This window comes from Helianthus annuus, chromosome 9 (genome assembly GCF_002127325.2).
Source record: "Helianthus annuus cultivar XRQ/B chromosome 9, HanXRQr2.0-SUNRISE, whole genome shotgun sequence".
In the NCBI taxonomy this organism is placed as follows: domain Eukaryota; kingdom Viridiplantae; phylum Streptophyta; class Magnoliopsida; order Asterales; family Asteraceae; genus Helianthus; species Helianthus annuus.
Genome location: NC_035441.2, coordinates 10,708,895 through 10,735,410, shown reverse-complemented (window position 1 = coordinate 10,735,410; position 26,516 = coordinate 10,708,895). Strand labels below are relative to the sequence as shown.

General features: G+C 35.9%; 1 protein-coding gene and 1 long non-coding RNA gene across 2 annotated transcripts; both read left to right on the top strand.

Moving 5' to 3' along the window:
- Positions 1-1,932: 1,932 nt before the first annotated feature.
- LOC110877153 (casein kinase 1-like protein HD16) lies at positions 1,933-17,542 on the top strand. The gene is made up of 18 exons (XM_022125317.2): positions 1,933-2,187; positions 3,259-3,653; positions 4,753-4,878; positions 5,010-5,083; positions 5,777-5,846; positions 5,931-5,986; positions 6,083-6,154; positions 6,804-6,898; positions 6,990-7,056; positions 7,958-8,087; positions 9,396-9,614; positions 10,411-10,538; positions 11,555-11,729; positions 13,093-13,183; positions 13,341-13,498; positions 14,818-15,006; positions 15,967-16,045; positions 17,141-17,542. The coding sequence occupies exons 2-17, from the start codon at positions 3,315-3,317 to the stop codon at positions 16,024-16,026; spliced, it is 2,049 nt and encodes a 682-aa protein (XP_021981009.1). The 5' UTR covers positions 1,933-2,187; positions 3,259-3,314; the 3' UTR covers positions 16,027-16,045; positions 17,141-17,542.
- Positions 17,543-21,104: 3,562 nt separating this feature from the next.
- Positions 21,105-21,592, top strand: LOC118481943. Its single transcript, XR_004866375.1, has 2 exons — positions 21,105-21,255; positions 21,395-21,592. It is a non-coding gene; the product is annotated as an uncharacterized LOC118481943 (long non-coding RNA).
- The last annotated feature ends 4,924 nt before the right edge of the window (positions 21,593-26,516 follow it).

Here is a 26,516-nt window from a genome sequence, read left to right as displayed (position 1 = left end):
ACCCATAGAAATGTTATAAGTAAGAAAACAATGTGGTTTAAGGATTTTTTAGTGAAATTTAAATTAGTTGTTATTTTTCTTTCGATGTATTTGTTTTTTAAAGTATTTTAAATAAGAAATTGAGAGTATTTTCATTTGTTAAACTGCGTGTAACGTGGGGCTATAACCTAGTAAATAATATATATGCCTTTTCTCCATAAGGTTTTAATTTTAATTTGATAATGTGTTCGTTAACATTTAGAAAAAAAACGGAATACACATGTGTATTTATTTTTTCCTTGATGTTTCGATATAAATATTGTTGAAAACAGACTTATATTCAAAGTAGACTATTTTTTTTCGTGTCGTAAGCTATAGCAAGTGCTGGTACCGTACATATACTGTGACGTACTAAATCAATATCAACATTGATACCAGTATCGCGTATTATCATAACTGGTACATGTATACGTTTCTTATGTTTACAATTGATGGAAAACACGTGTCAATATCCTTTTAAGCATATCACAATTTTTGTTTTTTTCTTTCGATTATGATTATACCAAGTGCTGGTACCGTAAAGAAGTTAACCCATGCCAATTAAAACCAAATTCCCGCCGCATTGTACAGAAGAATTCAACTAGTTCAATATAATGAAAAGGATCTGTGTTGGGCGTATAAATTTATGAACTTGAGTGAAGTGTTCTACACGACAAAAATAATGTGAAAACCCTAAAACCAGTCTGTTTCAAGCAACCCACAACCATACACATTTAGGGTCTGTTTGGTATGTGGTAATGGAATGGACGAAGGAATGGAATGGACGAGGTAATGGAATGGACGAGTGAATAGAATGGATCATTACCATTCCATGTCTTATTTGGTTATCATGTGTCAATGGAATAAATTATTATTGTGTATTGTTCGGTAGGCAAGAAAAACGGAGTAATAAAATCAGCGTGAGTGGTGGTGGTGGTCGGTGGTAGTGATTATGGGTGGTTGGTTATAGGTGGCGGTGGTGGGTGTCGGCGGCAGCGACGGGTGGTGGTGGTAGCGGCGAGTGGTGGTGCGACGGTGACGACGAGTGGTGGTGGCGGCAAGGTGGTCGTTGGTGGTGGGTGGCAGTAGAGGTGGAGGTTGGTGGCGGCGGCGGCGGTTGGTGGTGGTGGCGTCGACGATGGTGGTGGGCAGCAACGACGAGTGGCGTTGGCGGTTGGTCGCAGCTGTGGGTGATAACGGTGCCGAGTGGGTGGTGGCGGGTGGCGGCGGTGGCCGTCAGGGTGAGGTGGTGGCAGGTGGCGGCGGTGGCTGTCGGGGTGAGATGGTGGCGGGTGGCGGCAATGGCGTATGTGGTGGGTGGTGGTGGGTTGTGGCGAATTGGTGGGTTGTGATGTTGTTGATGAATGGTGCAAGAGGAGATGGAATGGAAAAAAAACATGAGGGGTGGAATGAATGATTTTGAGGGAATGGAATGTCTTTTGGAATGGGTGATTCCATTCCATTGACCAACCAAATACCATTTTCTTCATTCCCCCGTAATCATCCATTCCATTCCACCTCTCATTCCTGCATACCAAATACTACCTTAAAGAGGTGGTGTAAATGAGTTGAGCCCGATCGTGAGCGTACACATGCTTTATATTAATATAACTTTATTTATCATAGTTATAAATATATAGGCAAAAAAGTTGTAAATATATATGAAACTTATAAAAATAATAAACGAGTTGAGTTTAACAAAACTCAAGCTTTAAAGTTAGGTCCTTTAAAAAGTCGAGCTCAAACTCGTATCCTTTTAAATTGTAACGAGCCAAACTTAACCCTAACCTAAACAAGCCCGGGCTCGAAAACGGGCTCGAGAACTACTAGAGGTGAAAACCGTAAGCCCAATTACATACCATCCAAAATTCAAATCTACAAGCCTCAACAACTCTCCAAAACGTGCTCTACACAATACTAGATCGATCCTTTTGTAACCGAGCAATGCTATCCTACGCCTAACTAGTTACACGTCTTTCCATGCGCCATGTCTCCCACACATAGACCGCACACACCGTCGTTTCTTTCTCTTATTTACTCATCCAACATACAAACCAACCATCAAAATACAATCTTTTTACCTTCAATCTCGTCTTTTCGATCGGTTTCTTCATAATCCTTCATACCCACATCAATCAAGATTCTCCCCACACAATTGTTCAATCAAAGGTTTAATCTTTACCCCTTTTGTGTCCTTGATTCTACTCACATTTGTGCATTCATGTTGTGTGGTTCCGATTGTCTTTCTTGATGAAAGTTTGTGTATTTAATTCCGATCGTTTTTGGTTGATGTGTAAATTGATCTGAAAATGATTTCTTGTAGTTTTTAGATGGTTTCTGCAAGTGATTTTGAAACCGGAAGTTGTTGGATGATTTGGGTGTGGTTGGTTATTATTTATGTGAAGCAAGATTGACCCTTTTTGTTTTCTTTGATGGAATTAAGTTTAATTGACTAAGTATGCAGTTGGGTTTTTTTATCTTTTTGAAAATATATGTTTTTTTTTTTTTTTTTTTTTTTTTTTTTTTTTTTTTTTTTTTTTTTACAGATTGAAGATCAGTTGTTGTTTTTGATGCTTGGTTTGTGGTTTTTTTAAATGATTTTGTTCCTGAAGTCTGTGTGTTTCATTAGTGTGTTTTGTATAGAATTGTAGGTTTATATTATCTGTAATGATTCTGTTTAACTTTCTTGTTCCTTGTTATTTTGATTTCATGTTTATTAATTTCCGACTTTTTTATATCGATTTCCAACTTTTGTTTGAATCGAAACTCGAAAGTCTCATTTGAGTTATTGTTTGTATAGATAAAGTTTTTAGCTTCGATGTGGTCGGATTCTATATATCACGTTATTCACGTGATAAGTGTCATTTTTATTATTGAAATACTACATTACGATGTGCATGAATGAAACTATAAAAGATCGAAGTATTTGATACAATTTCATCGGGTTGGATCGTCTAACTTGTTATGGAAATTCGAAACTAGCATTATGCTTTTGAATATTATAAAAGTGATTTCAATATTAAAGGTCTACAAGTAATAGCGATTATGATTTGCAGATGCTATTTCGAAACGTTTTAACAATATTTTCCTTTAAAAGATTTTTATGAAAGCTTTTCGAGGTTGGAGCGTTTATAATAGTATCAATCATTGCGTATATCTAGGGATAATTTGATGATTTCACGTTCTTTTGAATAATCGAATATAAAGTTGCTAAAAAAGTTGTTTGATGCCGTTTTGTAGATACGCTATCTAACGCTTTTTGAGGGGGGAGAGTATCCACTCGTGCATGGAAAAAGATGCCTGATTTGAGACGTGGAGTTCGCCAGTCTAAAAAGCCCGTTAACGTTGATAACGCTGACGCTGACGCTGACGTAATTGTAGTCCCCACTGCTCGTCGTGGAACCCGCAGAGGTAAAGCTCAGGCACCAAAAGCACCAATGCCGAGACCAGCTGGCAGAGGCCGAGGGGGTAGAGGTATGGTTAATCAAAATAATAATGTTGAACTTATCGGTGGACGTGGGCCCCAGCTGAATTTGGATGTCGCACTGCGCGATCAATTGGTTGTCGGTAATGTTGCTGAAAATTTGGTGGCTGATTGTGAAGAGGAAGGAAGCACGAGCCCGGTTCCCGAAAGGGTATTGTTTTCTTGTTTTATTTTTATTTCTGTTTATATTTGATCTCATTAAATAGAGGTGGCAAAATGGGCACAGAGCGAGTAACGGGTCAAAATGGGTTGGATTGAGTTGACTCGCAAATTTCTTTTGTCCATTTTCTTTTTGAGTTTTTTTTTTACTATAAATGTTAATGTGTTAAATATGATAACAAAATCTGTACTATTGTAATCATAGGTAGAGGATCCTGTACACTAATCCAGAAGTGTGAGAAGTGTATTATAACACTATATATAACACCATATAAACACCGTATAATACTATGTAACACCATATAACACTATGTAACACTATGTAACACTATATAACAAATATAGCACTATATTTTGTCTGATAGCATGTCTATGATAGATGTATAGTGTTATATATTGTTATATAGTGTTACATAGTGTTATATGGTGTTATATGGTGCTACATAGTATTATACGGTGTTTATATGGTGTTATATGTGTTACATAGTGTTATATGGTGTTATAATACACTTCTCACACTTCTGAATTAATGTACACTATCCCTACCCTAATCTGATTGTTTGAATATGATAATTTGTGTTGTGAGGTTGTATGCATCAAAGATACACTTTGGTTCCCTTTTTTAGCTAATAAAGTAAAAATTTTATGAGCCGCTCGAGACAAAACGTAACCTAAATCGACCCGTTTTATGTAGCTATTTCTTAATGTGATAAGATTAGTTTGGTTTCATGTTTAATGACATGCTTGATATGGATTATCTTTCGTTCTTTATGTATACAATTGTTCTTCAAATGCTTTTAAAGTATAATTTTTTGGTAATCTGATAGAGGTGGCAATTTAACTCCATATATCCCTTTATAATCATGAATATGGAAACGGGTCAATATAAAGAAATGGCTATAATTGGAACAGATCCAACGGGTCAGTATTCACCTAGCAAGTATTCAAATCTCCAACATACTAAGAAAATTATTGAAAAAAAATTTACTTTATTAATAAACGATATAGAATTTACCTTATTAACAAACAACATAGTTTTTTTTTTTTTTTTTTGCAATTATAACTAATATATATTTCTTTTATTCTTTCAGGTGCAGGTTGGCAATTCTCCTACATACATGTTAGAAAGAAAGTTAGGTAAAGGAGGCTTTGGTCAAGTTTACGTTGGTAGAAGGGTGACAGGTGGCTCAGGAAACACGGGCCCCGACGCTCTCGAGGTACATTGTTATATTTTTCTTTATTTTCAACACCGCAAATACTTTTTTTTTTTTTGACTTTGTTATTACTATCGTGTGTTTTTTAGTTTTGTTTAAAACTTTAAATATAATGTGTATTGGCATGAGTGTAGGTTGCTTTGAAATTGGAGCATCGGAATGGAAAGGGATGTAATTATGGTCCTCCTTACGAGTGGCAAGTTTATAGGTACGTAACGTTCTTATCAAAGGTGCAAATTGGGCGGGTTGGGTGGTTCGGTAACATGTCAAAACGGGTATTTTTTATTAGATTTGCCGAAACACCTGGGTCTTAAAATTAAATTTTTAAGAATAAAGTACATGGATGGTCCCTGTGGTTTATCAAAATTTTGGATTTGGTCCCTACTTTTCCAAAAGTACACGCATGGTCCCTGTGGTTTGCACTTTGCAACACGTTTAGTCCCTGTGGTTTTCACTTTGTAACGCATTTAGTTCCCAGCCAACAAAATCTAAAGGTTTTGGCAGGTCCAAGTTGGGGACTAAATGCGTTACAAAGTGCAAACCACAGGGACTAAATGCGTCACAGAGTGCAAACTACAAGGATCATCCGTGTACTTTTGGAAAGCTAGGGACCAAATCCAAAATTTTGATTAACCACGGGGACCATCTGTATACTTTATCCAATTACTCATAACAAAATCTTTTTAGTAAATTGTACACTCGGGGTGTCTTTCGACCTGTTTAACCCATCTTCTATAATTTAATATTTTTTATTTACCCATTTGACCCGTTATCGATAAAACGTAACCCAAATGGGTAAACATCAAAATCCCCACATCTAGTTTTTATGTTACAATTCTTGGACCCTATTTGGCCGTAAAACAAACGCTAACATATTTTTGATATGTTTATGCTCGTAAAGTGCTCTTAATGGTTGTTATGGGCTTCCAATGGTCTATCACAAAGGCCGTCACGGAGACTATTATATCCTCGTGAGCTCTCCACCTTTTTTTCATTTTTTAATTTTTTTTGAATTCTCTAAACACCTCTGAAACTTACCTGTTTTTTGGTTTTAGGTTATGGACAAGCTAGGCCCAAGTTTGTGGGACGTTTGGAACTCTAGCAACCAAACGTACGATAAAGTTCACATTTTTTTTAAATAAGTTTTCTTGAAGTATTTTGCGTCTATGTGGTTGCATATAATATGCATATTTTATTCTCTTGGCAGTCTCCCAGAAGAAATGGTTGCATGTATAGCAGTGGAATCTTTATCGATATTAGAGCAGTTTCACTTAAGAGGGTACGTCCAAATAATTTTATCCCACTTATATTTTTTAACGGGTCAAATGTGTAAAAACAGAGTTTGCTTACAAGGACATGTATTTCTTTTATATAATAAAAAAGAGTTAAATGCCATTTTAGTCCCTGTGGTTTGGGCCATTTTGCCAGTTTAGTCCAAAGGTTTCATTTTTAACCTGTGGGTCCAAAAAGGTTTCACAGTTGCCATTTTAGTCCACTTGGATAACTTTATCCATTTTTTCTGTTAACAAGAAGGCCAATTCGGTCATTTTGTATGTAATTCTGTTAACTAAAAGGGCAATTCAGCCATATAAAATGACCGAATTGGCCTTCTCGTTAACAGAAAAAATGGATGAAGTTAACCCATTGGACTAAAATGGCAACTGTGAAACCTTTTTGGACCCACAGGTTAAAATATGAAACCTTTGGACTAAACTGACAAAATGGCCCAAACCACAGGGACTAAAATGGCATTTAACTCAATAAAAAAATAGTAATTATTTTTTGTACTCTAATTATTTAGAGAAGAATGTAGAAATTTGGACAAAATGTATTTTTTTGTATCCTTCTAAATTAATAAAAAAATAGTAATTATATTCTGCTTAAAGTTTTTATAATTTGTGGATCTTATTTCTGTTTTTTTTTCTCAGTTTTGTTCATGGAGACATAAAGCCGGAAAATTTCTTACTTGGTCCACCTGGGACAGCCAACGAGAAAAAGTTATATTTGGTCGATCTCGGTTTAGGTATATATCGTATCTATTATTTCATGTTAATTTGGTGTTTTAGACATGTTAGAAGAAGGTTTTAAGTACCCATTTAAAAAATATATTACAGCTTCAAAGTGGAGGGATACGTCTTCGGGTAATCATGTTGATTATGACCAAAAGCCCGATGTTTTCAGGTAATCTTCATACCTATTTGATCCAAGTATTGTAATATATCTTATAGAACTTAACGTTTATGATGATAGTCGTTTTTAAATGACTTTCTTTTTTCATTATTTATCTAGCATGAAGAAGATTAAATTACATGTAAAACTTGTGATTATCTATATGCAGTGGCGAAGCTTGAGATTTTCGACCGGGGGGTCGAAAACGTATATACCCAAAAATTTCTATAAAACCGGGGGTAAAAAACGTATATACCCAAAAATTTCTATACAAAAACTAAATACTCCCCACTACTGAGCGAAAAGTTCGGGGGTCGGTCGCCCCCTCCCGCCCCCACTAAGCTACGCCAATGTCTATATGCCAATTGGACAACAAGATTTCTTTCTCAATCTGTATTTAAAATCCTAGAGTAAAGTACACGAATGGTCCCTCTGGTTAACTAAAATTTTGGATTGAGTCCCTAGTTTTTTAAAAGTACACGAATGGTCCTTGCGGTTTGCCTTTTTTAACATATTTAGTTCCCAACTTTCACCAAAAGTACATAGATGGTTCCTGTCATATGCACTTTGTAACGCATTTAGTCCCCAACGTTTGGTGACTAAATGCGTTACATTGTTACAAAGTGCATACGACAGGGGCCATCCGTGTACCTTTGACAAAAGTTGGGGACTAAATACGTTACAAAGTGCAAACCGCAAGGACCATTCGTGTACTTTTGAAAAATTACATACTAAATCCAAAATTTTGGTTAACCAGAGGGACCATTTGTGTACTTTACTTAAAATCCTACTTGGCATGCCTTAAGTGGTTGCTATTCGTAGCAATATCATTTTTATTTTCTTTGCTTCATTTATGGCGTTTTGATATGTTTTTGGTTGTTTTTTATATGATAAATGTTGCATGTTTTTATAGGGGAACAGTACGTTACGCAAGTGTACATGCTCATTTAGGAAGGACGGGAAGCAGAAGAGATGACCTTGAGTCGTTAGCGTATACGTTAATATTTCTCCTTAAAGGAAAACTTCCTTGGCAAGGTTTCACTGTGAGTTAATTTTTTTTACTTTTATAGCCCTAATTAATTTGTAACGATAAAAAAATTCGCGCTTATTTAGTTCAAGGGGGCGTTTGGATTTTCTTGCTAAAATCTAGTTATCTAATTATAATGATTTTGCTAAATAATTATCAACTTACTTACTGAAGGGGTGGTCTAAACGTGTTCGGTCGTAAACGGGTTAACCATAAATTGGTCGTGTTCAAGTTGCGTTGCAGATAAATGTGTCGGCCCACCAAACCATATAAAATTAGAATCATTAATTTATTACTTAAACCGACGATCGTGTTTACAACTGACCAACCCGTTTTGCCCGTATCAAAAACAGGTCGGGTCAGGTTGACCCGTTAACCCGTTTAACTATTTAGAAGAAAAAAATTTGTTTTTGTTTTTCCGATTTTCATTTTACATGGTTAGTCATAATAATTTTAGTTTTGGCACACTATATTATTTACTTGTCACACGCATACTCACCATTAAACATGTTATCGATAACCAGCTTAAAACCCAACGACTTGCTTCGTCAACATGTATGACACATTTGAAATGCGGGTTAAACAGATCGTGTTCGTGTTGACCTGAATTTATGTGTGTGCGGGTTAGGGTTGAAATCTGCACGAATAATAATATGGGTCGGGTTCGAGTTGCACATTTCAACCCACCAACCCATTAACCCGACACAATTATTTAACTACAGCCGGCTATTTGACTATAAATCATATTTAAAATTATCTATTTACGCCTTCTTTTAAAATCGTTTGAACCATTGTACAAACTGTTTTTTTTTCCTGGTCAATTTACCTACTACTTTTTAAATAAACAGTATTGGGAAAATAAACATTTGATTTTATCGTCAAATTTAGAAGCAGAAGCACTTTCCACACTTTTTCTACTGTCTGTTTAATTACATTATGTGATTGTAATATTCACCCCCCCCCCCCCTCTCGTTAAGGCATTAATGTTTGAATAAACAGTTTCTTGAAAAATTATAGAGATAATTTTTATTAATATATATATATATAGAGAGAGAGAGAGAGAGGAAGGTTAACGTACATTACGGCTTAACGTACATCACGTACGACAGGTAATTACGCACGTTCATTTTAAAATCACTCACGTTATAACTCAAAAATCCAAAATCACGCATGTTGAAACACAATAATCACGCATATTGAAAACATTAATCACGCATGTTATAGAACAAATCACACATGTTGTCGTACGTGAAGTACGTTAAGCCGTAATGTACGATATACTTTTTCTATATATATTTATTTATTTATTTATTTTGTATGGCAGGGCGATAACAAAGGGTTCCTTGTTTGTAAAAAGAAGATGGCAACGTCTCCTGATAATCTTTGTTATTTTTGTCCGTCGCCTTTCAAACAGTTTCTTGAAATGGTGACAAATATGAGATTTGATGAAGAACCTAATTACTCGAAGCTTATTGCGTTGTTCGAAAATTGCTTTGTTTCTAGTGCATCATTGCGCCCAATAAGAATAGACGGTGCCCTAAAGGTTCACTTTCTGAATTGTATTTTAGTTATCGATTATTCTAATTACAGGTGTCAAAATGAGTGGTGGTTCGAGCAAGTTTTTTTATACGGGTCAAGATGAGTCACATTGGGTCAATACGAGTATGAATAAATTATTTTTTTTTTTTTTTGGGGGGGGGGGGGGTTATGCATTAAAACCACTGTTTGGGTGACTTTTTGGCTTTGACCGTTTTTCTTTCTTGTCAAAATTTACTTTATTTTATTAGTAATCAGCGTGTAAACATGATCAAAGATCTTATATTTTAATAAGAAGTTAATTAATATTTTTTTTTTAATAAAATGATTTACGAGGTGTTTTATGCACTATAAGTTAGTGTGAATTTGATTACAAATTTTATTGTTTTGATAATAATCTCTTTTTTAGTAAGATAAATTATGAGGCGTTTTATACAATTAAAAATTGCAATTTAGGCTACTTTCGACCCATTTTTCCCTTTTTAATTTTTTTTATGAATAATTAATGTTTCAATATAATTATTACAAGTTTAATCATCTGAATAATTTTCAAGTTTCTAGAGTTAAATAATTTATCAAAGTTTTATACTTTTATTCATTAATATTACAGTTTGGTCAACTTTTGACCCGTTGATCCATTTGACCCTTTATTAGCTTAATACTTCCATTTCACTCATTTGGACGGTCAGAGATGGAACATGACCCAGATTAAGCGAATGGGTCGAAATTGCCACCTCTAATTCTTATATTTGGAAAGGATTTCATATAATTTTTTTTTTTTTTTATAATTGTGTGTGTTTTAGGTGGGACAAAAGAGGGGAAGGATGATTAGTAATTTGGAAGACACTCAGCCTCGGAAGAAACTTAGGCTCGGGACTCCGACTAATCAGTGGATAACTGTTTATACATCGAGAACACCTATGAAACAAAGGTATCGGTTTGATTGGTTGACAAAATTGTAGAATATTCTCAGTTTTTTTTTTTTCTTTTAAAAAAATCGTGAATTATTTGTTAGATTTTTATAAAATGTTTATATATTCAGCTAAAATGTTGCAAGGGATATCCCTACTTAATTTAATCAAATCAATAATTAAGTAAAGGTGTAAAGTACACGGATGGTACCTATGGTTTATCAAAATTTTGGATTTAGTCCCTACTAGGGACTCCCTAGCTTTCCAAAAGTACACAGATGGTCCTTGTGGTTTGCACTCTGTAACGCATTTAGTCCCCAACTTTTTCTAAAAGTACATGGATGGTACAAGTGGTTTGCACTTTGCAACGCATTTTTAGTCCCTAACTAAATGAGTTACAAAGTGCAAACCACATGGACCATCCATGTATTTTCGGAAAACTAGGGATCAAATCCAAAATTTTGATAAACCACAGGGACCATTTGTGTATCTTACTTTTGAGTAAAGGATTAAACCATAGTTGTCAATAGCGGCTATAGCGTGCTATGTAGCGAAGCGGCCCAGTGTCGCTATTTGGGTCATAGCGACCAATAGCGTGAATAGCGACAGTTTTTTTTTTTTATGTAAATAGCAATTAGATATAGCTATAAAATAGCTGGATTTATAGGTTTTTGTTAAATATACATGTAATATACATATAAAAATTTTCAAAATTCTTTTCTAGTGTAATCGCTGTTTATAAAATAGCCGTCGCTATTTGTCGCTATTCGCTACGTAGCCTATAGGTGCCTTGTCGCTATTCGCTATCGCCAACTATGGGCTAAACATTCTAGTAGCTGCGAACATTAGGCGAATCCCCATTTTAGGCAATATACTTTGTTATTATCCTGTGAAGTGGTAATTGTTTTATCTCTTCGTCGCCATAATCCATACAAAGATACATTCGGTAATATACAAATTAGAGAACTGTTTACATAATTGCCATTTCTGTTTGTCGAAGAACTCAAGAATATCTTTATATTTATTTAAATTTTAGGTATCATTACAATGTTACGGATGCAAGACTACATCAACATGTAGAACAAGGGAAGAATGATGGGATCTACATTAGCTCTGTAGCATCCGCCAAGAATTTTTGGGCTGTCATTATGGATGCAGGGACAGGGTTCACTTCACAAGTTCACGAAATTTCCCCTGTTTTTTTACGCAAGGTAATCATTATAGCTTTCACAAAAGGGTAATTTTTTATATGATCCGGATTGGTCATTGACATAACCGGGGGTCTGATTGGATGGGTTTACCCTATCAAATCCGTTTTGAGTTGAACCGGCCAGTTGGATCGGGAACCGGCGGTTGGACCTGAAAATCGGTCAGTGGAACCGGATTTTTTTTAGGGTTTGAACTGGATTTTAATAAAAAAACTCAATTTAACTTATTTATGTGTATAATATTTACGGCATAACACGGTTCTTACATCCGGCCCAACCAGTGAACCTGTAAGGAGACAAGTTCGACATCCGGTCTGGTCCTGAAAACATTGGGTATTTTGATAAAAGTTTATACTCTCCCCGTCTCAAAATTATTGCCCACATTCTTTACCTATTTGTCCCAAAGTAGTTGTCCAATATAATTAAAAAACGGGTAGTTATTCTATATTGATTTTACTAGTGTACCCTAGTTACCCTTTTCATTAAATCTTGCAAGATATTTAAGTCGTATGTTATTGTAAATGCATTAAGGGTGAAATTGTCATTCTGTTAATAATAATATGCATTAATTTTACTTATCTTAAAATGTATTGTTTGTGTTTTGGGAACAATTACTTTGCGGACTTTCGACCATTCTATCTATTTGGCCCGTTTCTTTTATAGCTATTATATTTTACCTTTTTACCTTTTAATGTTAGAGATAAAAGAACATCCGATTGAACCCTTCTATAAGTAAATGAGTAAAAACTTTTACAAGCAACTAGTGTGCAAATATGACTACATATCTAGTATTATCTCAATAATAATCTGATCTCTTATATAATTTGATTTATGAGGTATTGTGCATTAAAGATGCGCTTTGGGTGCATAGTTGTTAATAGCGAGCATAACGCTCGCTATAGTGAATCGCTAAATGATGTTTTGCGCCTAAATAGCGTGAAAATAGCGGATTTAGGGTTTTTTTTTTCTTTTGTTAAATAGCTAGATAGAGATTGAAGAAAAGAAGCGTATTTAGTTTTATTTTTTTTAATTTTAGGAATGAAAAAAGAAGCGTATTTCTTCCATATTTACAGGAAATTTGATAAAATATACATGTAACTTATTTCTAAAAATTTTTCTAGTGTATTGCTAAACATCAAATAGCACCTGCTATTTCATCACTATCGCTACATAGTGTATAGGTAGCTTGTCGCTGTCGTCCGCTATTCGCTGTTGAGAACCCTGTTTGGGGTGACTTACGAGTTTCAACTTTAACATGTTGCTTTTGCGGCACCCCCCCCCCCCCCAAACACACACACACACCCCCAAACCTCCTATGATTTTATTATTTGTTCTTTAGATCTAAAATACAACCGATTCTATTTAGGAATGGATAATGGAACAATGGGAGAAGAATTATTACATTACGTCGCTCGCAGGTGCACAAAACGGTAATGCCTTGGTTGTAATGTCCAGGGGTAAGTTCTGTTCGTTTATTATTTTCAGCGTATTCTATTTTGAAATTTTTTTTATTTATTTTTTTATTTTTTAAGTTTAGCCAAGTTTCAAGAATTTGAAATTTGCAGAAATACCCTTTAAACTTACAGTTTTTTTTTTTTTTTCGCTTGTCATTAGGGACACCGTATACACAACAATCATATAAAGTAAGCGATGTGTTTCCGTTCAAATGGATCAACAAGAAATGGAAGGAGGGCTTTCTGGTCACTTCAATGACCACTGCAGGGAATAAATGGGGCATTGTGATGTCTCGTGATTCAAGCTATACTACCCAGGTAATTTTTTTAACTTAAATACTTGGATTATTTAATACTTTATAGGCGTCAAATGTCTAAAGTACCCTTTAGTGGTTATACATTTCCAAAAGTAATGGAAGTTTTGTGGGCCTTAAAAAATACGTTGGTTAATGTATAAAGATAATTAACTACGTTTTGTATTTAACGCAAACCCGGTTATACAAATCTGACTATTTTGGTCGTATATAATAAGAATATCTTCAAATGATAATCCGTTTTTGCTTGACACCAAAAAAAACTAATTAAGCTACAATAACCACTCTTTAGACACCCAATAAAACATCCTTTTGACATTTTGTGATGAATCCAATGGGTGTTTTGGTAATTTTAGCATGGAAAATTATAAAAAGGTAAACTTTAAAGGTGGAAGATTTGGTGAAAGGATAATTTAGCGATTTGTTTAACAGTTATCAAATAAATAATGTGTTCTAAAAACGTAGTTAAAAGTGAAAAAAAAATCGAACTTTTATGTGTTCAAGTTTAAATAACTTAATAATACCCTATGTAGTGAAAGTGTATTGTACAATTTTGCTTAACGTACGCTGCGTACGTTGTGAAAATATAACATGCGTGATTAGGTTTTTTACCCCATGCGTGATTTCTGATTTTGTACATGCGTGATTAGGGTTTTCAACATGCATGATTAGGGTTTTTGAGTTTTATAACGTGCGTAATTTCATCTCGTACACATCGTACGTTAAGGAATATTGTACGTTAACCAACCCCATAATATGCAATAAGGGCCAAATTACTACTTTTACCTGTTAAGTCATTATATAATTGAAACTAAAAAAAACTATCGAGTAAAGTACACGGATAGTCCCTGTGGTTTCCCAAAATTTGTCATTACATAATTGAAACTAAAAAAAACTATCGAGTAAAGTACACGGATGGTCCCTATGGTTTCCCAAAATTTTGGATTTGGTCCCTAGCTTTTTATCCAAAAGTACATGGATGGTCCCTGTGGTTTGCACTTTGTAACGCATTTAGTTCCCAGCCAATAAATCTAAAAGGTTCTGTATGTCCAAGTTAGGGACTAAATGCGTTACAAAGTGGAAACCACAGGGACTATCCATGTACTTTTGGATAAAAAGCTAGGGACTAAATGCGTTACAAAGCGTAAACCACAGGGACCACCGGTGTACTTTTGAAAAGCTTGAGAGCGAATCCAAAATTTTGTAAACCGTAGGGACCATTCGTGATGTGTGATTTTACAGCATAAGCACTCCAAACAACCTCCAAGCTACAATTATCAGTTTATTGCATGAAACTTCTTTGAAAATGTATGAATTTTGCAGGTGGTGGAACTCGATTTTCTGTATCCTAGTGAAGGAATACATAGGAGATGGGAAAACGGTTACCGTATTACATCAGCTGCCGCTAATGAGGATCAAGCGGCTTTCATTCTTAGTGCATCAAAAAGGAGATCGCAAGATTTTGCTCAAGAAACACTTAGAACGACCGATTTTCCTTCTACCCATGTTAAGGTATTATTATTTACACTTTACAGATTCATTAACACATAAACGAAGAGATAAATGTCGGGAGTTAATAAAAGGGTGAAGGACAAAATGGTCAATATGAAGTTGTTTGGGTTGAATAGGATTGACCCGAAACACTTCTTGCTTACAATCTTTAATTTTTTGAGTAAACTTCCGTTTTGCTCCCTGTGGTTTGGTCACTTTAACGGTTTTGCCCCAAACCTTTAAAAATAGCCATTTTACTCCCTGATGTTTTGGTTTTGTTGCCAGTTTGCTTCCTGCGGGGAGCAAAATGGAAAAACAAACAATTTGGATGGAGTTAGAGGCGGGGAGCAAACTGGCAAAAAAACCGAAACATTAGGGAGTAAAATAGCTATTTTTAAAGGTTTGGAGCAAAACCGTTAAAATGACCAAACCACAGGGAGCAAAACGAAAGTTTACTCTAATTTTTTTTCTAAATGGTTAGTGATTAAATATAAAAGAGTAAACTTCCGTTTTGCTCCCTGTGGTTTGGTCATTTTAACGGTTTTGCTCCAATAGTTTAAAAATAGCCATTTTCCTCCCTGATCTTTCGAGTTTGTCGCCAGTTTGCTCCCTAATCTTTCGAGTTTGTCGCCAGTTTCCTCCTTGATGGAGTTAGAGGCTGGGAGCAAAATGAAGATAAGTTAGAAAAATCAGGGAGGAAAATGGCTATTTCTAAACTATTGGAGCAAAACCGTTAAAATGACCAAACCACAGGGAGCAAAACGGAAGTTTACTCAATATTTAGAATTCAGAAACAATATATATATATATATGAGGTTTAAATGATTGGATGTTATGTGTAAGTTGAAATGGGTTCGAGTTGACTCGAACGCTCTTTTTTAGCATAATTATAAATTTACGAATTCCGTTATATTACAACAAATAAAGTTAACCCATAAATATCTTGATTTATTTATTTTATGATTCTTTGTTTATTAACAGGAAAAATGGGCAAAGAATTTGTACATAGCATCCATATGTTATGGAAGAACTATGTCTTGAAGCTCGCAGGTTCTTATTGGTATGTATACCGTTGTGCCTTTAAGTCACAGTATAATCAGTTAATGTTTGGCTAAAAAATATTTGAATTATGATTATATGGTTATTTAAATACTAAATAACCGGTTTCATACCCGCTTTTACCAAATTTGTTACCAAAGAAAACAAAAGATTACTTATGTATTAAATTTCCAAGTTAAATGCAATTTTAGTCCCTGTGGTTTGGCCTATTTTGCCAGTTTAGTCCAAAGGTTTCATTTTTCGCATGTTGGTCCAAAAAGGTTTCACCGTTGCCATTTTAGTCCACTGGGTTAACTTCATCCATTATTTATGTTAACTATTTATGTTAACGAGAAGGGCAATTCAGCCACATAAATATAAAATGACCGAATTGCTCTTTTCGTTAACAGAAAAATGGATGAAGTTAACCCAGTGGACTAAAATGGCAATAGTGAAACCTATTTGGACCCACAGGTGAAAAATGAAACCTTTGGACTAAACTAGCAAAATGGCCCAAACCACATGGTTAACTCTAAATTTCCCCATATTTTCATTGTTAATCAGTTTCATAATGCACATTCAAACACCCCCATAATAACAATCCCATATTTTTTTTATATTTTGCACTATGGGGTATCTAATACGCCCCGCTTGCAGTGTGCGCATATAATGTATATATGTGTGGGCGCTCGGGGAGCAAAAGTGAAATTGCACTAATTTTAACGTTATTTTACTAATTTCGTGAAAATAACGTTAAAAGCGACGGATGGTTAATCATGCATCGTGTGGTGGCGTTGATAGCCGAAAGATATGTGGATACATGCACTAAGCGGACTTTGTCCCGGTTGTTGAGTGTCATGTGTCTTATGTCCAAGGCTTGATGCAAAGCTACTATCGAGCCGGGGGTCTCACTGGAAGCAGCCTCTCTATTCCTACTGGGTAGAGGTAAGGCTGTCTACATCTTACCCTCCTCAGACCCTACCTTAGCTTTGCTTTTGGTGGGATTTACTGAGTATGATGATGATGATGATGATGATGATGATGCACTATGGGGTATCTAAAAAAAATAACTTTGTTCTCAGGTATGTTATTCTTGTGCGTTTTCTTTTTTTCGTAGGGTGGTCGTTGACTGCATAGACTTAGCGTTACGCCCTTCCGAGAAGAGTCTGCAAAATCTGCTTAAAATGATGTTTGTTTAGCCTCCCCGCACAATTTTCTTGAAAAAATGGTGACTAGAAATGTCGAAAAGATATCAACAGTTCTAAACCGTTCGTTCAACAAACGAAGCCAAGTAACTTATAAAAATCTTGGTAGTGAACAAAAAAAGCCTTTTTTTTTTTTTTTGTGGCATCCCTGCCTTTTGGGTTTGGTGGTGTTTTGTAGTGGTGTATATCTGATAAACTAATATGTCTAAATATGAGATGTTTAATGGTTTGAACTTTGAACTAGTCAGGTTTTGGGAAACTCTTAAGGTGTGAACTTTAATTTATATTTATAAAAAAGAAAAAGATTTAGAAAAGGTGTTATTATTCTTGCTGAATTGGTTCTTTTTGGGGTGAAATTTTCACCATGGTTTTGGTTTTTTTGTTAATAGTAATGTGTGTTGAGTAACTAGTCAAAATGGGTAAACTTTATTTATGGGTTAAAAATTTTCATATACACAACAAAAACTAAAAGTATCATACATGACATTAGACCATGTGTAGTGGTGAAGAAAAATAATGCCCCCACCATGGGGCATTATCCGACACGTGTCATCCTAGTCAGCATTGGGCATTATAGCAAAAGTGGTGTAGTGAGGCATTATTCCAATAACGCCCCTGCAATCATTTGACAATTTTTTTTTAATTTAAAAAACCGCAGCAATTTCAAAAAACAGAATATAAAAAAAAATTACACTACTTAAAACAGCAGCAATTTCCGGCTCATGATAAAAAAACGAAAAAAAAATCATTCTCTTCTTCCTTTTCTTTTGTTTTTTCCCCATCAAAGGTCCCACCACATTCTTCTTCTTTGACCCCACTACCTTCTTCTTCTTCCTTTCTTCTTCCCCACCACCTGCAACTTCAAAAAAAATCCATTCTCTTCTTCCTTTTCTTTTGTTTTTTTAAATAAAACTAATTATAAACACACACAAATATTATACACACATGGCAAGCTTTCATTGGACAACCAAATGAAGTTCCGGCGTTTTTTAAACAACGCCAAACCCATTTTTTTCAAAAATAATGCCGGAAAACGCCGGCCGTAATGGGGATGTGGGCGTTTCCGGGCGTTTTTTTGCAGTTTTTTTTAAAAACCACGCCCCACTACGGGTGATCTTATAAATTAGTTAAAACTAGAATTGAGACCCATTGCGGCAGGGATTTTTTAGTTATAACTAAGTCGACCTAGGACCCACACGTTATGTTAAACCTGTCAAACGGAAAAAAAATAGACCCTGCAAAAACGTTCACCCATACACGCACGTTGAGTGGTGTTAACTCGCAAAATTTAGAATGAAAAAAACGTTAAACCAAAGACGCACGTTGCGATGTGTTAAGGTCACAAAATTTAGAACCAAGCATAAAGCAGAAAATTTGCGGAAAATGAAAACTATAAAGGATCAAAGTTGAAAGTAAAAAAATTTGTGAGGATAGATTGCAAAAGATAAAAAAGTAAAAAAAAAACAAATAGTTTTGGGTTAAAAGTAATTTATGAAATACTTTTGGGTGAAAAGTAAAAAAAAAATCAATTTTTTTTTTGGAAAACCCCTAAAGCCAAGGTTACGACAACCATATGCATAACCATTTTTTTTGAAAAACCCCCAAAGCACACCCCGCGTTGCGGCGGGGCGTAAAACGGTGTCAAATAGTACTAATGTCACACAAACGTCATCGACCACCAACACTGACTCGGCCTAGGATCTGCGTGTTGCGACGAACCTGTCAAACATGAAAAAAGAGAGGTAAAAACGTTGAACCCCACATACATGTTGCGTCGTGTTAACTTGCAAAATTTGAAACAAAACATAAAATTTGAACCACACTCGTACGTTGCGTCGTATTAACTCGAAAAATTTAGAACTATACGTAACGGAACGTAACCAAATACGAAAAGTATAATTGATAAAAGTTGTGAAGTTAAATTGCAAATAATAAAAAATTTTGAGTTAAAGTGAAAAAAACAAATTTTGTAGGGTTAAAATTGCAAAAGGTAAAAACATTTGGGTTAAAACTATAAAATCAATTTTTTTTTTTTTGAAAAATCCCCAAAGCATAAGTTACAAGTGTTTATGAGGAAGAATTGGAAAACCCCTAAAGCCATGGTTACGACAACCATATGCATAACCATTTTTTCTTTGGAAAACCCCCAAAGCACACCGCGCGTTGAGACGGGGCGTAAAACAGTGTCAAATAGTACTAATGTCACACAAACGTGATCGACCACCAACACTGACTCGACCTAGGATCTGCGTGTTGGGACGAACCTGTCAAACATGAAAAAAGAGAGGTAAAAACGTTGAACCCCACATGCATGTTGCGTCGTGTTAACTTGCAAAATTTGAAACAAAACATAAAAAAGTTGAACCACACTCGTACGCTGCGTCGTATTAACTCGAAAAATTTAGAACTATACGTAACGGAACGTAAAAACGTTAAACCAAAGACGAAAGGTATAATTGATAAAAGTTGTGAAGTTAAATTGCAAATAATGAAAAATTTTGAGTTAAAGTGAAAAAAACAAATTTTGTAGGGTTAAAATTGCAAAAGGTAAAAACATTTGGGTTAAAACTATAAAATCAATTTTTTTTTTTTGAAAAATCCCCAAAGCATAAGTTACAAGTGTTTATGAGGAAGAATTGGAAAACCCCTAAAGCCATGGTTACGACAACCATATGCATAACCATTTTTTCTTTGGAAAACCCCCAAAGCACACCGCGCGTTGAGACGGGGCGTAAAACAGTGTCAAATAGTACTAATGTCACACAAACGTGATCGACCACCAACACTGACTCGACCTAGGATCTGCGTGTTGGGACGAACCTGTCAAACATGAAAAAAGAGAGGTAAAAACGTTGAACCCCACATGCATGTTGCGCCGTGTTAACTTGCAAAATTTGAAACAAAACATAAAAAAGTTGAACCACACTCGTACGCTGCGTCGTATTAACTCGAAAAATTTAGAACTATACGTAACGGAACGTAAAAACGTTAAACCAAAGACGAAAGGTATAATTGATAAAAGTTGTGAAGTTAAATTGCAAATAATGAAAAATTTTGAGTTAAAGTGAAAAAAACAAATTTTGTAGGGTTAAAATTGCAAAAGGTAAAGACACTTGGATTAAAACTATAAAATGAAGTTTTTTTTTTTGAAAAATCCTCAAAGCATAAGTTACAAGTGTTTATGCATGAAAAAGTTACTTATTTATATATGGAATAATATTAAATATACCCAATTTATTATTAAAAACAATCCAATAAATAATTATTTTACCCTTATTTCTTTTACTTCAAGTTTTATATGCTAATCTTTTAACTTCATATTTTTATGCAACACATTTTAACGTTAATTTTTTTATTTCTTCCGTAAACAATACTATTCTCTATATATAATATTTAAGCTAAATAAATAAAACTAGAAATTAAGAAATATAATATTTGAAGTTAAAGGTCATATATGAGAACTCAAAGCTTTAGAAAAAAAAAAAGTAAAATTGTTATTTATTAAATTGTTTTAATGAAACGGGTATATATGATATTTCAACTATTTTGTTAGGGTATATTTGTATAAGAGTTAATTACATAGTTAGTCCCTGTGGTTTGCACAAAATAACATACTTAGGTACTAATAGTTTAAAAATAACGTTAATACCTCCAAATGTTACAAAATAAAAAGTTAATACCCTAGAATGTGATTTTAAACTATTAGTACCTAAGTATGTTACTTTGTACAAACCACAGGGACTAACTATGTAATTAAGTCTTTATATAATATTAAAGATAAAGGTCAGTGGCAGGGAGTAACTATGTAATTAACTCTTTATATAATATTAAAGATAAAGGTCGGTGGCTTTTGCCACCTACCCTTTCTCTCTTAATATACGTGTGGTACTTTTCTTCCTTTTCTCCTAGAATATCTTTCTTTCCTCTACTCTCACTAAAACTACCATTTCTCACACTTTTCTTCTTTTTCTTCCAGATCTTTCTTTCTCTGCTCTCACTATCTTACAACCATTGTTGCTGTCATTCGGTTAGTATCACTTTCTTCTTTTTTGTCTTCTATATTCAACTTTTCGTCTGAGCTTCTTTGGCCTGCTATTGCAAAATGCCTATGGTGTGCTTTTTTGTTGGAAATTTTTGTTGTTATTGTTTGTATGTTTGTTGTACAGTTAATACACCCAGCAATATGGCTCAATTTTGGCTTCTAAAATGGTTTTCTTCCTGTGTAATTGTTGTGTACGCCAAGTGTTTGTATAATTGCTTTCCTCAATTCATTTTTGTTAGGGTTTAGGCTTATGTATTAATGAATATTTTGCGCCTATAAGAGATAATCATTTGGTATGAACAACAATTTGCTGGATTTTTTTTATAATATTTGCATTATTATGTGTAAGTCTGTTTAGGAATTTTGACGTTTATTGTTTGATTAAAACCATATTTATGATCTGATCTTTCAATATATTATCCATTGTAAAGTAGGGATGAACATTTGGTACCGAGTACCGATACCGAACCGTATCGGGTATATTCGGTACCGGTACCCACTTTCTCCGTTTTTTGGTACCGCTACTTTTGGTACGGTACCGGTTCGGTACTGAACGGGTACCGTGCTTATCCCTATTATATCGTAAAGTAAAGTATGTAGTCTAAATGCATGAATGATAATATATTGTTTGAAAAGTAATCCATGGTTAAAAATCTCTAATTCGCTTTCTAAAATAGGGATAGGCAAATCCCATGTGGTCGGCATTGAGCTGAAAGCTTAACTTTTACAAATAACAGTTAGCCATTGACCTTAAACAACTCAAACTCCACTATAAAGTACTTACACTTATCTTTTTTTCATCTGATGTACTTAGATGCACATGATAGCCTGCTAGCATTCTTTACCATCTATTTTCTTTTCTAGGTTTACTTTGATCAAGTAAATTGCTGAGTTTTACAAACATAAACTTTTGACAAGTCATATCCTAATTAGTTATTCCATAAACTTTTGACAAACCATAACATGTCAAAGTTGATATTTAAACCTTCTTCATTTGATATGCTAAGACCCATTAAATTCTAATTTTTCAAATTTATCCCCGTATTTTCATTCTTTAGCTTATAAGAAAAAAAAAAGGCTACTTTTTCATATGGTTACTTTTACGTACATGTCGGTATAAATTCATGTTAGCAAAGTTTGGTAAATGGGGATGTCTTTAGTTATTTGTTTGGGTAAAATATTAGGAAACATTCATCGAGATCTAGAATTAATGATCAACAGCCTTTTTTTAATAAAAAAGACCAACAACACGATCTTTTTGTTTTTTAATGTAGTTGATAGTCAAATATACTTGCAAAAGGAACTATGGCTTTTACACAGGATTTTAATACGATTCTTCAAATACAAATTAGCTTTTAACAACTCAACTTACATATCCAAATGAGCGTGTCTCTGGATTTTTCTATATCAGCAATCAAATTTGTGTTATGAAATGTGTATCTATCAATCTTGGTAACAAACTCTATGCATCAAGCACAACGCTTATTGAAGAAACACTAGATAATTGACCGGAATCAGATTATCTAGGGGTTATATTCTGCATAAAAAGGTGGCTCTCTCTTGCTTGATTCAAAGGGGTTGACCTTCTTCTCCGGTGAATACTACAAAACAAAACACCGTTAGCCTCGTCAAGGGGAGAAGGGAGGTTCTCTCCTTGACCCGACTCCGGCGTGAGAATAAGTATGTGTTTATGAAGAAGAAGAAGTATTGACGAAGTGTGTGTGTAACTTGAATTTCATACTTGAATTACTCTCATATTTATAGCTGGGAGTTTGGGCGGGAAAACTCGTTTATGAAATATTAACGGAAGATGCTAACCCCGTAAGTGGTTATTTTTCTTCCATTAACTCTTTTGATCGGATTGTGGAAGCACACGGATCGCGACCTTAATCAAAGGCTAGGGAATTGCCACATGGAAAGTGGGCAAGTGGAGGTTTCTCTCCAATTCCATGCCATCATCGTGATTCCCGGATGGCCTGGGGTGATGACACGTGTCCAGGCGGTTATAACCGTCTGGTGATGCACGATTGAGTCTTCTAGAAGATTATTGCCACAATCCACTGCGACTCTTTACTGTGTGGTATCAGCTTGGTAAATAACGTCCAAGTCTGGGTGAGAAAAGGTACAGTGAGGACTGTATGACAGGCTATCACTGTCAGGTGCACATTACTGTCCGTGCTTTAGATGCGCGCGTTGTTTCGCGTTTGTGTCGTTTCCCGCTCGCCCCTGTCGCTTGGGTAATGTGCTATCCCGAAAAGGGTGTTGTGCAGTTACCGAGGCTATTTATGGCGGTGGGTATATAAGTGTTTTGGATTTCCCATTTCTAGTAATCATTACTTTTGTTGAAAAAACCCTCATCTTTTTGTCTTCTTTCTTTGTTCTTTAGAAAGAATTGCGATTTCATCTTCCTATGTCAACTGGTGATCATCACGAAGACTCAGAAGAAATGTCTATCGAACTTCCACCATTAAAGTGGCCTAGGGCATCCTTTGAAGGTCTGATTCAGAATCTCAGTTCCCAAGGACCTGGGTGCTATCTATCCTGAAGAAGGTCAAACGGCGGCGGATGCTCCGGCCAGATATGTGACCTTGTTTTGGGATTTTTTTAGTGCAGGCAACTTTCGTTTGCCTGTAACAAAATTCTTTCTTGAAATTCTTGAGTACTACAAATTCCATGTCTCCCAGATGCATCCAATTGGTATGGTTAGGGTTCGGCATTTTGAATTCGTGTGCCGCACGATGCATATTGAGCCGACAGTTCCTCGTTTCCGGGTTTTCCATCAAATTTACTGTACCCAAGGGTTTTATTCATTTGTTCAAAGGGCATCGGCGAAGAAGGTTTTGCTTCACCCCCCCAAATCATTCCACGACTGGAAACATAAATTCTTTTTTATTAGAGCAGGGGTTTTCCCGATGAAGATGATTTTTAGGGGAAAAGAGGATGTCCGCACCGAAACTATTCAGACCCCTGTTGACGAAATTGGTATCAGGATCTGAAAGACATTCCAAACATTGCTTTACCGGAGAAAGCCCTAGTTGGAGCCGGTATGAGTCTGAACTGGAGGATGGAACGAGAAGAGAAACCAGTGTACATGGAGGATGGCAAGAGTAAGAATTTTTCTTTCTCCTTTCTCTTTTTTTTTTTTTTTTTTTTTTGAGGTTTATCTTTACTTCTCCTTCTTTGCAGTTGTCTCACTGTACGTTGTTGCGTTTGAGAGAGAAGGTGGAAAGATGTCTACGATTGCAAAAAGACCAGATGAGGAACTATGGTATCACCGTATTGTGAAGAACTTTGTTCTTCCACGAGATGCTGAACTGTTTGCGCAACCTGCTGCTGGTGCTGGTAAGCTTTTTCTCATATTGTTTATTGTTTGCTTCTTTTGTGCGTCTTGATCAAATTTTATTCTGCGCTTTAGTAGGTACGTTGTCAAACTTGGGCAGAGGCCCTGAGAAGAAAAGGCGCGCGGCAACTACTACTTCTACGCCAAAGAAGAATGATGCTGAGAAAGCTCAATCGTCTAAGGTCAAAAATATTGGAGGAGAGAAGAAAGGTATGCGTCGTTCCTTTGACTACTGGTGTGATTATGTGGTGGTTTCTGACTCTTTGGAGGGTCTTGCGCCTGCAGTTATTATTAGAAGACCGAAACCGGAACCGGAAGATACTGTTGATATCCCTCCGTCCAACCCAGATGATCCCATTGATTTGGAATCAAGCCCTGAGCACTTGGTGCGGACTAAAGCGGGGAAAAGAAAACAGACTGGTGCTGAGGCTGAAGGTCAGCCTGCAAAGAAGATTCAGAGGAAGAAAATTACCAGAAAAGGCAATTTGGACGCCTTTATTTCGGAGTCTGCTCCTAGTAAGTGTTATCCTTGCTTTCTTCTTCTCATGCATATTGAGTATTTATAGACTTCTGTTTTTTCAGAAAACCCCACCACTCATGTTCCTACAGAACCGCTACCTGTGGTTAACGAAGAATTCCCACCCTCTCCTCCGCATGTTGCTGTTGCTGATCAGTTAAAGACTACTGAGGTTCCTGAGGGTGGTGTGGAGAAGGTTGTTGAGGCTGACAAACCCGTTGATGTTGCTGCGGAGGCCGAAAAAGTTATTGGCCCAGGGGTTGTGGATGATGCTGGTGATCCACAAGCCCCTGAATTTGCTGCGCATGAGTTAGAGAGAGAAAAAACTGCTGAAGAAATCCCAGTTATGGTGTCTCCATCTAAGGTTTCTGGTTCCATGCCTGAAAATATCGAGAAGGTTTTTGCTGAAAATCAAAGCTCATTCTCTGATGCTGACAAGAATTCCCCAATCTGCCCAGATGAGACTCTGGGGGATTATTATTATTATAGAACTTATTCAGAAAAGGATGCTTCTGACATCCATGTCCCTGTTTGGAATCTGAAGAAGGGTGATACTTTCTCAGGTTGGCGTGTGTGCCGGGACTGGTTGCAGGGGATATTTCCGCCAGAGGAAATCAGGTTTCAAGAAAGCCGGCCTCATGAGCAAACTTATCATGCTTACCTTGAGGAAGCTGCTTCTCATGCATCGGCCACTCATCGCATAGTGCGTGAGTGGCATAGTATGCACAAGGAGTGGGATGCTTTCAAGGTGTCTAAGAGAAAAGTTGTGGATGATGAGAGCCGTGTTGCACAATTAAAGGCTAAGCTGGAAGCTGATCAGGCCAAATTTGAGGCTGATCGGAAAACTGAGGAATGGTCTGTTGCGGGCTGGAAGAGGAAAGTGGAAGCCGAAGCTGCCCTCCTTTCCGAGGAACGTAAAAACTGGAAGAAAATTTGTGAAAAAGATAATGCTGAAAAGGTGAATCTCCGCAGTGTTATCAATAATCTCAGGGCTGAGATTGAAAAATTAAAGAAACAAGATGCGGAGGTTGAAAAGTTAAAAAAGGAAAAGTCTGATGTGGAAGCTGCGCTAGAAGAGGCGCGTTCTCACAGGGAGCGCAGTGAACAACGAGAGGTACATGCTTGCGCCACTCTTGCTCTTAAAGAAAAAGAGATAGAGGAACTTACTTCTCTGCTTTCTGACCAGGAACAACTTAAAAAGGATTTGGAGCTTGCGGATTCCGAAAAAGCTGAAACCTCCCGCTGTTTGACTGAAATTGAAGAAAAATTGGAGAATTCTGAAACGGCGCGGGCCACAGCAGAAAGCGAGCTTGAACCTTTGAAAAGTGACATGACCTAGTTGAAGGAGCGCGGAATTGCCTGTGTAAGTTGTCTTTTCGTTGCTTTTCT